The sequence below is a fragment of the Phascolarctos cinereus genome, unplaced genomic scaffold, assembly GCF_003287225.1.
Source record: "Phascolarctos cinereus isolate Bilbo 61053 unplaced genomic scaffold, phaCin_HiC Scaffold_726;HRSCAF=1367, whole genome shotgun sequence".
In the NCBI taxonomy this organism is placed as follows: Eukaryota; Metazoa; Chordata; class Mammalia; order Diprotodontia; family Phascolarctidae; genus Phascolarctos; species Phascolarctos cinereus.
The window spans coordinates 292,649,367-292,665,777 of NW_027556098.1; the positions used below are offsets into that span (position 1 = coordinate 292,649,367).

Here is a 16,411-nt window from a genome sequence, read left to right on the forward strand (position 1 = left end):
ATATTAAACATTTTATCCTTAGGCATTTTATTGAATGTATATGTGCATATCTATAATTAATACTTTAACATTTTAATCTATGAATGTAAAGAGTACAGATTTCTGTCCATTCATGTTTTCTCATTTCTGAGCAACTCTTATGCCTGTCTTTCCATAAATCCTTTGCAGAAGGTACATGCAATGTTCTGACAGTCTTCCTATATGTCTCTTAATATTACTTGAGTACCAGGGTGGCAAATGGTCTATTATTATTTCAAGAACAACCCAAGAATCTTCACACAGTAAAAATTCAAAACATAGGAAAAATATTTTTCATTGCATATTTCAGTCCCAAGGCAGAAGGATGTGTCATGTGATTAAGGAAATAGATTTAATATTGACCTAATTGTGGAAATGCATCATCATTGCCTCATGATCTGAATCTGTTAGCACTATCACATATATAGATATATAATAGATAGAGAGTTTTAAAAGTATAGATATTTATATAATTGCAGCCTATACCAGTTCCTTTCCTTTCTTTTTTAATGTCTTGTTATGGCAAAGCAAGGAAAATGATTTCTCAGTATGGACACTTTCAAACAAATATTGATCTTAAGAGTAAAAATGCAATCTGAATACCTAGATCAGTAAACATGACATATTTACTCATATAATTTCCCTCATTTCCCCTTGATACTTTAAATCTGAAACAAAGGAAAGGGAGGAAAATATACACAATCAGCCAGGTCTTAATCCACTGCTACTTTCAGAAACCATCATTTATCTTTTCAATTTGTTCTGTCATTTACTTAAGATTTATACGTTATCTACTGTCACACAGCAGTCAATAGTAGAGTTCATTGGAATCTGGAGCCAACATTTTAGTCAGCAATTTCCCAGTCCTTTGAATAAAATAATAAATTCAACAAATTATTAAGTACCTCCAGTAAACAAGGTACTATTCTAGGTATTGAGGATAAAAAGGTTTTTTTTTAAATAAAGTCTCTACCCTCAAGCAGTTTATAATCTAGTAGCAAGGTGATGACATGTACATGGAAAAAAAATGATACCAGGTAGAATTTGAAAGAGAGAGAGTAAAGAATTACAGAATTTCAGAGTTAGAAGGGCCTTCAGGCACTATCTAGTTCAGCCTACACTTGAACAAGAATCGTCTCAATAATACACCTGACAAGTGATACAACACAGTCCTTGTGTCTGGGAAACTGATAACATTCTCTCTAAGAAAACTTGAGGAGGAAAAGAATATTTTGATGTGAAGAACTTAGGGAAGACTTCATGGAAAAGGAGATGCCCATGTTTTAATCAAAGTCTGCTTTTTAGCTTCAAGTGACACAGGACTACTTTTAAATTAATCCTGAGAGTCAGCAATCCTGTCTCCCACCCAGCCGTGGCAGTTGTGAACACCCTGCTCCTTCTGCTGCTTTGTGTTTATTCTTTCTTAATCTTAAGCAAATGAGTATTCTAGGATGGAAGTGTCTAAGCAAACTCAGGAGTTTGGGAAATCTAGAAGTTCCAATGGAGCAGACTATTAGGAGATAGCAGTGGCCACTAGCACAGTAATGGCTAGTGGCAATGGAAGTGCCTGCAATGAGATGATCACCAAACTTTTAAGAGCAGGATCCCTCAGGAAGTACTGGCTATAGATTCAACAGGTGCATAGACCTAGAGAATTCCACTGTCCAGCCAGCAGGGATCTTTACCTAGGGAGAACTTGGTGAGGACTCCAAACTCCCAGTGCCAGGACTTGCAAGTCTCCCTTCTGCCCACCTACATTCTCTACATGTGTGCCTCACTAGGTTTGTACCTTAAGTTTGAGCTCACTCTACCACAAGGACCTTCTGTGTGCAACGGGAAGAATGTGCCAACATTTTGAGGGAGGTGCCTACATTTTGAGGGAAGTGCATACATTTTGAAAGGAACTCTTTTTGCTACACTTTCTTAGCAAATCTATTTTTAAAAAGTTAATCAACTTTTTGTTTGTTGACAAGAAACCCTCAGGGCAAGAGCTCAGGAACAAAAATACTAAAACCACAACCCCTCAGAATTGTCCCCTAGAACCCTGAGAGTAGTAGTCAAATGTCTTCTAGTAACCCCAAACCTGTGAATGCTAGAGTTGGGTTTGGGGAGTGGCCCCAGAAAAAGGTGCTAAACCCTTCTGTACAAAACACGTTTCCTACTTATTCTTTCTACTTTTTCTTATTCATTTTAACATTTCTGTTCCCTCAGCCAGTAACTACCTAAATAGCTTGAGGGCCACAAAGGCTAAATTTTAGTAATCTGTGCTACTAACAAAAGTAGCCTAAAAACAGGAGAGTGACTACCATCATATTCCCAAGGTGCCCTTGACTGTAGGAAATAGGTTTAGTTGTTCTTTGGTAATCTCTTTCTAAAAATTAAAATAGAACAGAGGTAGGAAAGTTTTTTCTGTTTGGTAACCTACTGTATAGGTTTTTCCTATGCACTGAGTATCTACCCATATTTAATCAGTCTTTGTTATGATTGATTTATAGCATAACTACACCCTCCAAGTCCTTACTAACCGTCAATCAATCCATTGATCAATTAACCAGCATTTATTAGGCACCTACTCTACTCCAGGCATTATTTTAGGTGCTGGAAATACTACAGTAAATAAAATAATCCCTACTCCTAAGGACTTTATATTCTAACAGAGGAGACCACATATATGTGTGTGTGTGTGTACATATATACACCCATATATAAGAACAAACACAAAAGGAATAAATATAAGGAAGTCAAACAAGATAATTTGAAAGGAAGAGTATTAGCAGTTTAGGGGATCAGGAAAGTCTTCACATAGGATGAAGGGCTTGAGTTGTGTCTTGAAGAAAGGGAGAAATTCTATGAGGTGGAGGTGAGGGAGAAGTATGTTCCAGACATAGAGGGTGGCATGGAACCAGGAGATGGAATGTCATGTGTAAGGAACAGAGGGAAGGCCAGTTTGGCTGCATCACTAAGTAGAAAGAGTAATGTACAATGAGGCTGGAAAGATAGGTTGAGGCAAGATTTTATTGGTCTTTAAACAACAGAGTTTACATTTTATTCTAGTGGCAATAGAAAGTTACTATATATAAATTAAGCAGAAGAGTGAAACAACTAGATCTAAACTTAATGAAAATCACTTGAGCAGCAATGTGGAGAATTCACTAAGGGTGGGAAATACTTGAAACAGAAAGAGCAATTAAGAAGGCCATTGAAGTAAACTAGTGAAAAAAAAAGTATGCATGGCATACTTTTAAGCTTAATCTGCATTATTTACATTTTCTTCATCATTTTCTTAAGTCCATATAATTAACAGAACAATAAACTAAGCCCCAATTTGTAGCATTTGCTGGTTTCTGAGGCATTAATGCTCATATTGAAAATTTAGCAACTAGTCTTGAAAGCTAGTTTAAGTTGGCTCCAGCATATCCTTGGAAGGGGTACTATGGGACCAAATTAAGTTGGTAGCTATCTGAGGAGAGAGAAGGGGCCAGATGCAAGGAATGTTATGAAGATAGAAATGTCAATTGATTAGATACATGGGTAAGAGAGAATGAAGAGTGGAGGAAAACACCAAAGTTATTAATCTGAGAGAATGGAAGAATTTACCACTAATTATGAATAGGTAAAATGAGTGCATTATTTGGGAAATCTTCAACTCATTAGCATAACAATGGCAATCTTCAATACCCAATGGATTTATAGGGTGACACTAACCCTTGGGCCTAAATCTCAGGAAAATTAGTTTTACAGACAACTGACATCTAAACATTTTAATATCAACCTTGCCTTGCTTTTCAATTTAGACTTGCTCACCTAGTTTGTGCCCTGCCCTTATCCTCAGATGTGAATTGCCCTTTGCTGCCCAGGTACTTGCACATGTGTCAGGCCTGATTCTGGCAGTTTATAAAAGTAAATCTAATATGCATCTAACGTATCCAAAGAACAGATTTCAAATAGCTCAGAGAAAGAATAAGAGCCACTGATCTAAAGTTATACAAGGGAAGTTGGCCAAAGTGATCCTCTCAAGAATAAAATTCTGATGCCATAAAAATTAATTATTCTGATTCAGAAGAAAGGAAGCTTTTGAATACTATTGATGAGACTATATGCAGAAATAACCACCCAACTTAGTTTTTAAAAGATGTATATTGAAGATGCAGGCAAGGTCAGGTGAATGAGGAAGAATATGATACAGTGGGACAGTCTTATACAAAGTGTAAGAAGTGTTAAGACTGATGATGAATACTAAAGATTACAGAAATGGGACAAGAGAAAAATCAAAGCTGTTCAGGGTAAAGATGATGATGTCAATGGATGTCTACTATGGCTAAATACTGTGTTTGAAAGATGAAAGACCTATTTGAATCTTATATTGATTCAAGTTTCTCTGCCAAGAGCAATCTTCAGATTTTGAAGGTTTTTGGTGTTTGGGTTTGGTTTTGTTTTGTTTTGTTTTTTTCTTAGCAGTAAACAGAGAATTGTTCCCATGATTAGTGAAAAGTTGGTAAGGGAGGAGCTATAGGTCTTCATTGTCAACAGACCTCAACATAAACCCCAGAGTAATTTTTTTAAAACCTGCCTAATAGAAGTAATGAGCCACTGTTAATGATCTATTTTTAAAAAATAAAGACTAGAATGATACCAAAAGGCCGGAAATGCTCAAATACTGTTACAGTTTTAAATAAAAAGATGATAAGATTTCTTAAACTTGAGGCTACTGATCTTCAACTCAATTACAGGCACAATTCTGAAATTAATTATTACAGATAAAGTTTATGATCATTTACAAAGAGAGATGTGATCACTAAGATTCAGCAGTATATCATGAAGACAAATTAATCTGATTTCTTTTTTTTGGCTAACTGGACAAATCACAAATATATAGCATTTATACCTCACTTGCAGGAAGGCATTTGACTAAAGTTCTCATCTTATCCTTATGGATAAATATGAAAACAGATTTGAATGATAATATAATTATATGGATTTAGAATGGGTTAAATAACTGGAAACAAACAATATTAATTAATGTATATTTACTGTCATTCAATACATCAGCTATCCTTCCCAATTTTATGTCATGCACAAACTTGATAAACAACCCATCTATGCCTTCATAGATTGAGGCCATGGGGTAATGGAATATGGAGCTGGCCAGAAGACAAGAATTCAAATCCCTTCTTGGACACATACTTGCTTTGTCATTTAATTTTTCAGTTCTCAAGGCCACTCTGTAGGACTATAAATTGAAGAGAAGGTGCCAAGCTACATAAGCAGAAGGAGTTTCTTCATCAGGGAGATCCCTATATCAATAGTTCATTCCAGTCACTGATAAAATTATTGAAAAAATAGGACGAAGAATAGACCTATAGGGCACCCTGATGTAAGTACCTTTTTCCCTATACTAAGAAAATAGGATTATTCTTTAAGTAGGAAAATTGGTCTTTAATTAAGTAGTAATTATTAGTAACTGAAGTTTAAAATGAAAAGGGCTTAATTTGTACTTAGACTAAGTTGTACCATTGTTTGTATTTAATAATTAAAGATTAGTTAACCATTTATGCTATTAATTTAATAGAGCTTTTCCGTAATAGGAAAAGCAAAGGTAACTAGATTTTCTATTGAATACCAATTTTGTCTCAATTATTACATGTGGAGTAAACTTAACTTGTCCATTTATTTAGTCAAGACCACATAGGAATAGTTGACATGATGCCTGAAAGGAAATAATCAGCCTCCATCTGGTTCAATGATTACAAATAGCACACTTTGTGTATCACATATAACGTCACACACACTACATATGTGTATGTGTGTATATAGATATATATACATATACATACACATATATATACATAAACACATAATACACACATACATACACATACACACATATACATATATGTTATTTAGTTTGTCGTACATTTTCTCTCATATTTCATTTCATTTATTTTTTTTAATACTTTATTATAAAGAGTAGCTCCCTGGGAGAGGGTAGGGGAGGAATACTGTGTGAAATTTAGGTGCTATAAAAATAAAGGATATCAATATTAAAAATGTTTTTAATGTCACACCTAGTTCCTGACCTCAGGAAACTATACTTCCCTCCCCCTACCTGAAAAAAAGGCTGTCTCAGAAGGAGATGCACACTGTATAGTGGAAAGAGCACTGGCTGTAGAATCCCCATGATCTGAGAATGACTCCTTATTTTGCCATTTTCTACTGGTATTACTTTGGGCAAGCCACTGAACTCTCCCTATGCCTGTTTTTATACCTGTAAAATGAGAGGCCTGGACTAGAGGGCCTCTGAGATCCCTTGTAGCTCTAGGACCATAGTTCTAAACTCCTTTAGAGACAAAAACTTATCACCTTGAAAAATAATCAAATAGCACATATATTTTGATAACTGTTCACAATCAGTGCTTCACCCAAGATATGAATTCATCCTATAGTTGGCCACTCATTTTTTTTTTACTAGACCTGTGATTTCAATGGTATTCCAGGTGAGGAGGCCCTTAATAAATACATGTTGATTGATTTGATGGCTCTGTTTATAGCCTGAGATAATTGCCTGGAACAATGAGAGATGGAGTAACTTGCCCAGGATTACACCGCCAGTATGTGTCAGAAAAAGAATTTGAAACCAAGTCTTCCTGAATCCAAAGCCAGCTTTCTCCGCACTATTGCATGCTGCCTCCCATATAATCTTCAGTTCCACTCTACTTTGATGTCATTGCTTTCTTATTTGTATTTGGACTAGGTCAGCTTCACAAGAAAATTGCAAGAGGAAGGGGCAAAAGACAGCTATAAAATGTTTTTGGAAGAAAGATGCCATGTGAAAATATCTGTCTCTCTGAAAAGACCACTAGCCTGAACATCAAGGGATTTTGGTTCGAATCCCAGCTCTTAAATACATTCTATAAAGAAATAGAATGTAATTTTAACAGTAACTACCACTGCCTGGCCCGGGGGGCTTGGGAACATTAGGCCTCTCCCTTTTCACCAAAGGGTCTGTTCTCAACACTGGACCCAGTGAGATTCAATTGGGAGGAGCCTCGTCTCTAGGATTTTTGTTTGTTTATTTGCTTTTGGTTTCATTGTCTCTGGCTTTTTATGCCTCAACCTTGGAACCACAGCAAAAAAATTACTTAAGGGGGGGAATGATAGAAGATACTTGATGCAAAATATAAATCAGATATAGAACAAAACATAAGTCAGATATAGAACAACTATTTCCCCCACACAAAAGAAATGTTTAACATGAAAGATTCACAATTGCACATTAACAAAAACAAATAAGTAGCAGAAATAACTTTAACTACTTTTACATTCCCTTGGGAGGTTTAGACTTAAACATCAGAAAATAAAGCAATGTATGGGACTGCTAAATCAGCATTTCACATTTCACCTCAGCTCTATCCAAACAATTCCCTCTACGCCTACCTCTTCTGACAAACTGTGCCAAGAGCTGACTGGATTCATTCTCCTGTTTGTGATCATCCTCTCCACAATGTGTAAACTCATCCTGCTTCCAGTCAGCTTTAACTGAGGGACCCAGAAGCTGGACTCTCACATTCACAATGCTGGACCATTTCAAAAATCACTATTTGGTCACCTATACTCAGAAAGGAAATTCAAAACAGAAAAAGGCAGCCAGTGGCCTAAGACCCAAGTTCAGCTCTGTTATGGGACTTGCAGACACCATGTTTCTGGGTTAAGAAGAAAGGTTCTGTACCTCTCCCAATATTCATAGAAGTCCAGGGGAGAAAACATATGCTACATGAATAAGTATATACAAAATAAATATGAAGTAAGCAAGTACTGTGTCAAATCTTAGAATTTCAAGCTAGCTGGGCAATGCCTAAATATTCGAAACCTATAGTAACAGTATCTTCTTTCATAGAAAGACAAAATTTGAGAGCAGGAAGGGACCTTGGGGTCATCCAGTCCAAATGAAAGGAATCACCACTGCAACATACCTGACAGATACAGTGCACCCCACTTTTCTCCAACTGATCCTCATATGACAATCCTTTTCCATCTTTTATACCTAATTTTGTACTGTACTTTTTCAAACCATTTCATGTGAGGCAGAATAATGACAGCAATTGAAGGAGTAGGGAATGGTGAAAAGAGCCCTGCTATACTGAACACTTCACCTTCTGGACTTCTTTTTTATCTTTAAAAATCAAGGAGTTTGACTAGATGAACCTAAGGTCCTTTCAAGCTCTAAATCTATGATTTCTCTAAGCTCCCTTCAGGTTCTAAATACTAAGATCGGTATGACACTTAGTTTTCCCTAGACAGTGAACCTGTTACGTCTACTTTCTATCCCCTTGATATGCTTACATACAGGAAAGCAGTGTGTTTACTTTTAGTCCCAATGATTTCATCAGTGTAGAAATTGTCTCTACCAATGTAGATCAGAACTTTCTGACTTATAATCTTATAAAGTTACCTGGGAGCACTAAGAGGGTGAGTGCAACTGTTTATGGTATAGGGCTATTACCGTCAAAGGTAAGATTTGAAGCCAGATTGTCACAAATGGAAAACTAGCCCTCTATCCATTATACCATGCTGCCTCTGGGTATTTTATTATTATTTTGTCTTAATCTATACAAGATTAGATGTGATACTTTAAAAATCCCAGCCTCTTGGGAAAATTCCACTTAGACATAGCATTTTTTTTTGGTGGAGGAGGAATAATAATTTCAACTGGAAACATTATTCTTTGCTTCAACTCTAAAACTGCATAGCCTGACAGGGACATTTGAATTGTGGGTGAGTAATCTTTATTTGGTCTATGTATTCTGGTTTCTAATCTCAGAACTTTTCAACAAGAAAACTGGCTGAAAACCAATCAGAACTCGAATATGCCATTATGAGGGATCCAACAAATGCTTTCAGACTCCCCCCCTCCACATGTATATAATGTTGTAGCTATCAAGCAGATTGCACGAAATTCCATTTTTAATTTATCATATTACTGTGAGAATTAACTTTCTACGACTTTCTCCTGAGGATGGGTAATCTCATCTTTAAAAACAAAACACCCCCACTCCAAGACCAACGGTTTTGAGTTTAACTCCCTTTATTAAGGGGATTTGTTCTGTCAAGTCTGGATTCAAAGGGCCACCCCGGCAGAGAATCGCTCTGTGTCAATAGCTGGCAGCCCACCTGCCTCACAGGGCGAAGGCAGAAACCGTCCCAACCCTGTGACACTTTTGATGTGTTAACAGGCTGGGGACATGGATGAGGTGGGTCTACTGACTGAGTAAGGGCAGAGGCAACCGTCAGAATCACAAGTATAGAGCTGTGAGGGAACAGTCCGGTTTTCAGCAACTGTCCGTGCGGAGGGGCATTTTTCTGAATGGCTGAAAACCGAACTCCGGCCCCTAGGATAAAAGCCAACACGTAGGTCACTGTCCAAGAGGAGAGGTTCAAATATTGATCAAACTTGGGGGGGTGGCAAAGGGGGGTGGAGATCGGAAGATTTTAAGACCCCACCACATCTTTCATCAGGAAGAACTGGGCACTCCTGTAAGCCCAGGGTGGTTCAACTCCGTCACAGAGACAGCTCCTCGAGAACGTTCTACGTTCTTCCCCAAAACTCCCTCAACGCCCCGCTCCCCAGCCGCGCGAGCCCCGCGACGCCGAGCCGGCGCCTCGGATTGGCTGCTTCCTCGGCCGCGGCCCCGCCCCCCCACCGGAATTTGGTGTCCTCACTCCCCTCTTTCCCTACCCCACCCTCTACCCCGAACCCGCTCCCCCAGCTCTCGCTCCCTAGTTTCCGTTGCGAGGGTAGCGGCGTCTGTTGGTTGTCAAGATGGCGGCGGCGGCGGAGTTGGCAGGGCTGCTGCTGCTGCTGCTGCTGCCGCTGCCAGGCGGGATCGCCGCCGCCGCTGCTGCTGCAGCCGCCGCCATCGCCACCGCCGCTGACACCACCAGCAGAACCGCTGCGCGGGAGCCGGGGCTGGCGCGGCCCACCCTGCTGCACTCGTAACTCGAGGCCTCTGGGATCAAGGGAGTGAGGGAGAGGAAAAGGGGGGGGGAAGGGCACGGGGGGGGAGGGAGGAGGGTACCGCGCAGCTAACATGAGGGAAGCGTCTGGGGGTCAGCAGAGAGTCGAGGCGGCTCTGGGCTGAGAGATGCTGACGGGCCGGCCTGGGGCCAGGAGCCCAACCCGGGGACCAGGCACTGCTCCTGCCACCCCGGGCCCCCACTGGAGAAGCAGCTTTACCCAAGGGAACAACTTATATCAGTATCCTTCCTCGGCACACCGCGTCAGAAAGGGTGATGGGTGATTGTGAATGAATGATGATGGCCATGCCCAGGACCTAGCCCCACCCCCACCCCATCTCCCCCGACCCCTGCTTGCGGGGCTGTCACTAGTACTTGTTTCGAAAGTGTCTTTGCCGGCCTGTCCTTGAAAAGACGGTCTGTGCTCGAGTTACTTTTTATGACGGATTCTTCTTCTGCCCAGTTACCTTATTCCCAATTATTCCGAGATTTTTTTGTTTGTTTTTGCTAATTCTTGTGCATTTTAAAAACCTTCAGCCTCTGAAGCACACTTCTGGGTGTTTTTTTCTTTGGTTTTTTGTTTGGTTTTTTCCCCCCCTCTGTTTGTCACAGAAGTGACTGAATCTTTTATTTCTTATACCTTTCAGTTCTTCATCAGGCTCCTTAGGAGAGAGATTGTATAGATAATTAAAACCTACAGGTAACCCCATAACCAAATTTTGTTATCAACTTGGCATCTCCCTCCACCTCACTTTTTCAACAGAATGTGAGCAAGGTTTCTCCAAAGCTCATTTTTTCATCCCATGTCCTCTAACTCTTGTAGCGACGTTGACAGAAGGGATGTTCAGGTGACTTGGATAACCCACAAATTGGGTAATTTACTTTACACAAGTTGAGAATTTAGAGAACTTGGGAGGAATGGATGCATTAAAATATATATATATATATATTATATATATGTATATATAATATATATATATATACACATACATACATACATACTAATTTCATAATATGGTGGTTTGGTAGATTGTGGTATGGAAACCTTAGTAAAATATCAACCATGCTTATTCCTTTAAAAGATATTGTTTATGGTAAGCCTTTGGATTTTCAAAGCCATAAGTGATAAAGATGCTCTGTAAAGCATGTTTACATGTACCAATTACCTTTATTTGCCCCAAACCTGTGATTTCATCTGGTATTCCTACTGGGAAACTTCCTCCTAGGATGCATAGTGGCAACTTCCTTGTCACTTATATATTAGAAAATTGTCTGAGTGGGAGGTTAGTATATCGTCATACAGTAGTTTGTCAGGCAGGCCTTGAACCCATGTCTTTCTGACTTTTAAGACCTGCCTGCTATGCATTATTCCATGCTGCTTCTCGCTTGTTACATAGTTATCAAAACTTAAAGTTTTCAAACATATTTTATTCTGAGCTTTAGGCAGTTTTAATTGAAAATTAAAAGTTTAATGCAAGATTCAACCTAATTAATTGTCACTCATTCACTTAAAACACAACTGATTCAGTTAAATTCAAAAATTTAACTGATAAAGATCATAGCCTTTGTTTGTTCTCCTATATTCCTGAACATTGCTATTTCCTTGGACTCAGAACTGTCATGTAACTATCCCTTTGTTATGTTCTTTTGGCTTATCTGTGAACTGGAATATATGGGGGTGTGGAGGCATGATACAGTAGAAAGAGCACCAGATTTTTCATGGAATTTCAAATCCCACATCCAACATTTGCTAACTGTATGACTTTTGGCAAATCAGTTAATTTCCCTGGGCTTCAGTTTCCTTAAATACAAAACTGAGGGAGTTGAACTAGATGAGCTCTTGAGGTCCCTTCCAGCTCAAGATCTATGGTCTTATGGTAGTTGTACTCCCTTCTTTTTTATGATGGCCATAGCCATACTTTTTAAAATGTTAAGGCTTACCACTAAAGCCTGCTAGACTTCCTGGATACAATGAATATTAGAGAATCTCTCAGAATGAGAAGGCACCTCAGAGGTGATCTAGTATAAGAATGCCCTCTACCTGGTGTTCTGGCATCATAGTTGGTCATTACATTGATCAGAGTTCTTAGGTCTTAAAAACTTGTTTATTTTTACAGTGTTGTTATATAAATTGTTCTGGTTCTGCTTATTCTGCATCAGTTGATACAAGACTTCCAAGGTTTCCCTAAAACCACCTCTTTCATCATTTCCTATGGCTCAATAATGTTCTATCACATTAATAAAACAATTTGTTCAGCCATTACCCAAATTATAAGCACCATCAATTTCGATTTCATTACCACTGCAAGAACTATTATAAATATTTTTGTACATATAGGTCATTTTCCTCTTTCCTCAATCTCTTTAGGATATAGGATTGGTAGCAGCATCACTGCTATCAAAGGACGTGCACAATTTAGTAATTTTTTGGCTATATTCTAAATTGATTTCTAGAATGCCTGGGCCAAGTATAGCTCTACATCAGTGCATAACTGTACCAATTCTCCCCTCCCAATATTTGTCATTTTCCTTTTTTTGTCAACTTTGCCATTCTGAGGAATGTGAAGTAGAATCTCAGAGTTGCTTTAGTTTGCATTTCTTTAACAATTAGTCATTTGATGCACTTTTTATGTCTATTGATAGCTTAGATGTCTTCCTTTGGAAACAGCCTGTTAACATCCTTTGAACACTTATCCATTGGAGAATGAGTCTTACTTTTATAAATTTTAATCTGTTTCTTACTTGACTTGGAAATTTATCAGAGAAACTTTCTGCAAAGATTAATTTCCCGGTTAACTGTTTCTCTTCTCTTTTTAGCTGCATGCAATCTCTGCCTTCTTTTTTAAACTTTTTTTTTCAACTGACAAAAACCTTCCCACTTCCCCCTCCCCCAATTGATAAAGAAAAAAACCCAAAACTGCTAACAAATATACATGGGCAGCTAGGTTGCGCAGTGGATAGTGCCTGGCTTAGAGGTAGGAACACCTGAGTTCAAATCTGGCTTCAGACACTTTCTAGTTCTGTGACCTTAGGCAAGTCACTTAACCCTGTTTGCCTCAGTTTTCTTCTTGGCAAAATGAGCTGGAGGAGGAAATGGAAAACCGTTTTAATATCTTTGCCAAGAAAACCCCAAATGGAATCATGAAGAGTTGGACACAACTGAAACAAATGAACAAAAACAAATACATATAGTCAAGCAAAGCAATGGCCCTGTCTAAAAAAATATGTCTTAATTTTCAACCTGAGTCCATCACCACTCTCTCAGGAGGAAGATAGTATGTTTCATCTCAAGTCCTTGGATTCATTGTAGGTCACTGTGTTGAGCAAAGTTTTTTGCCACCTCTTAAAAAGAAAAGAGTGGTAAAAGAGGAATGTTCTCAACATCAGTGTTATAATTTGATACAATCTGTTCTTTTATCCCTACTCTGCTTTCTCCTTTCTCTTCCAAAGCCCAGTCATAGATTCTTATCTTTTATTTCTTTCCGTTTAAACTCCTCTTCAGTATCCATCCTCATGATGAGAGTCTGTTTTGCTTAGGACTGATCTTTCCTATATCTGTCCCCTTATTCTTCCCTGTCTCTTGTCCCCGTTCTCTCCTGTTTCCTATTGAATGAAATGTATATCTGTATTCAGTTGTGTACATTATTATTCTTCCTTGCTTTGACCAGTTCGAGTGAAAGTGAGAGTCAGGCATTAACCCTCTCTCACCCTCATCCCTTCCATATTTGTATAGTCTTCTACTCATACTCTGATTATCAGAGATAATTTCCCCCTGCCTTCCTCATTCTTCTTCACTCCTAGTGTATATCTCTTTCCCCTTGCCTTTCTTTTCTTTTTTTTAAGATAATCAAAACTTTAAAAAAAAAAAACACTCCCAGGCCCTATTTTATTATACTCCTTTCTATGACCCCTGATGATGATAGTTGACTGAAGAGATTCATATATTATCTCCCTACATTAGAATATAAACAGCTCATCCTTTTTTAGTCCCTTATAATAGTTTACTCATGTTTGCCTTTTTATGATTTTGTCGACTCCTGTGTTTGTACTTTAAAATTTCTGCTCAGCTCTGGTCTTCTCATCAGGAATGCTTAGAAGTTCTTGATTTCATTAAAGATCCATTTTCCCCCTTATGATTATGCTGTTTTGCTGGTTGAGTTATTCTTGGTCCTAAGTCTATCATATTCCAATGTTTCCACTTATTTTTACTGGTGGCTACTAAATGGTATGTGATCTTGATTGTAGCTTCTTGGTACTGTGAATTCTCGCTTTCTAGTTGTTTGCACTATTTTTTCCTTGACCTGGAAGCTAAGCATTTTGACTATAATGTTCCTAGGACTTTTCATTGTGTAGTTTATTTCAGGAGACGATCAGTAGATTCTCTTTTCACTTTTTCCAATGGTTTTAAGAAATCTAGGCAGTTTTCTTTTATGACTTGTTAAAATATTGTGCCTAGGGATAAGAACCCACTCTTTGAAAAAAACTGCTGGAAAAACTGGAAAAGAGTATGGCAGAAATGAGGTATTGACCAAAATCTCACACCATATGCCAAAATGAAGTCAAAATGGGTTCATGATTTAGACGTAAAGGCTGATACTATAAGCAAACTGGAAGAACAAGGAATAGTTTACATATCAGATCTGTGGAGAACAGAAGAATTTATGACCAAACAGGAAATAGAGAACATTATGAAAAGCAAAATGGATAATTTTGATTACATTAAATTGAAAAGCTTTTACACAGACAAAGCAAATGCAACTAAGATTAAAAGGAAGGTAGAAAATTGGGAAAGAATTTTTACAACCAGTCTCTCTGATAAGGGCCTCATTTCTAAAACATATAGAATATAACAATACAAGCCATTCCCCAATTGATAAATGGTCAAAGGATAGGAACAGACAGTTCTCAGATGAAGAAATTAAAGCCATCTATAGTCATATGAAAAAATGCTCTAAATCACTGTTGATTAGGGAAATGCAAATCAAAACAACTCTGAGGTACCACATCATGTATATCAGATTGGCCAACATGACAAAACAGGAAAATGATAAATGTTGGAGATGATGTGGGAAAATTGGAACAGTAATGCATTGTTGGTAGAATTGTGAAATGATCCAACCATTTTGGGGAGCAATTTGGAACTATGCCCAAAGAGATCATACAAATGGGAAAAGGACCCACATGTACAAAAATATTCATAGCAGCTCTTTTTGTGGTGGCAAAGAATTGGAAATTGAGAGGATGCCCATCAATTGGGGAATGGCTGAGCAAGTTGTGGTATATGAATGTAATGGAATACTATTGTGCTGTAAGAAATGATGAACAGGCAGACTTCAGAAAAACCTGGAAAGACTTTTATGGTCTGATGCTGAGTGAAGTGAGCAGAACCACGAGAACGTTGTACACAATAACAGCCACGTTGTGCGATGACTAATATTGATAAACTTAACCCTTCCCAGCAATGCAAGGATCTAAGACATCTCCAGAAGCCTCGTGATGGAAAATTCTATCTACACCCAAAGAAAGAACTATGGGAGTTGAATTGCTATTTTTTTCTCCTCTGTTGAGTTTTTTTTTTCCTCTTTGTGATGGTTCCTCCTATTGGTTTTAATTTTTACTTACAACACTGAAAATATGTTTAATAGGAATGTAAATATATAGCCTATATCAGATTGTGTGCCATCTTGGGAAGGGTGGTAGGGAGGAAGGGGGAGAAAAATTTTAAACTCAAAAGCATATGGAAGTGGTTATTGATAAATAAAAATAAATTAATAAACAATTTTTTTAAAAAATAAAATAAAATATTGTGCCTAGGCTCTTTTGTTGGTCTTGGCTTTCAGATAGTCCAATTATTCTAAAAATTTTTCTCCTCAATCCCATTTCTAGGTCAGTTGTTTTTGCTAGGAAATGCCTCTCTTCTGTTGTTGTTGTTGTTGTTATTTCCCAGTCTTTTGACTTTGCTTCAGTATTTTCTCTTGTCTCATGATGGCATTAACTTCTATTTGGCCCATTCTAATTTTCAAGGAGTCTTTTGGTTGGAAAGGTTTATACCTCATTTTCCAAACTTATAATTCTGTTTCCAAATCTTCTTTCCATAGCTCTCATTTCTTTTCATTTTTTTATCCTAGAACTTCCATTTCTTTTCCATTTGTTTTCTCTAGATCCCTCATTTATAAAAATCATTTTTTAAAAAAAACTCTTGTTTTATCACTTCCAGGAATTCTAGTTGGATTAGTACCCAAGCTTTGCTTTTCCTTGAGACTTTGTTTTTAGATATTTTACAGTCATTATCTTCTGTGTTTGTGTTTTGAACCTCCATATTGCCATAATTGCTCTTTATGGTTAGATTCTTTTTTCTTTGCTACTTCTTCCAGCCTTATTT

General features: G+C 37.9%; 1 protein-coding gene across 1 annotated transcript in view; it reads left to right on the plus strand.

Moving 5' to 3' along the window:
- The first annotated feature begins 10,063 nt into the window (after positions 1–10,063).
- CEP126 (centrosomal protein 126) overlaps positions 10,064–16,411 on the plus strand; it is a 76,902-nt gene continuing 70,554 nt past the window's right edge. The window contains 1 exon segment of the mRNA XM_020996100.2: positions 10,064–10,270. Coding sequence (XP_020851759.2) covers positions 10,158–10,270 — 113 coding nt within the window. The 5' untranslated portion in view covers positions 10,064–10,157.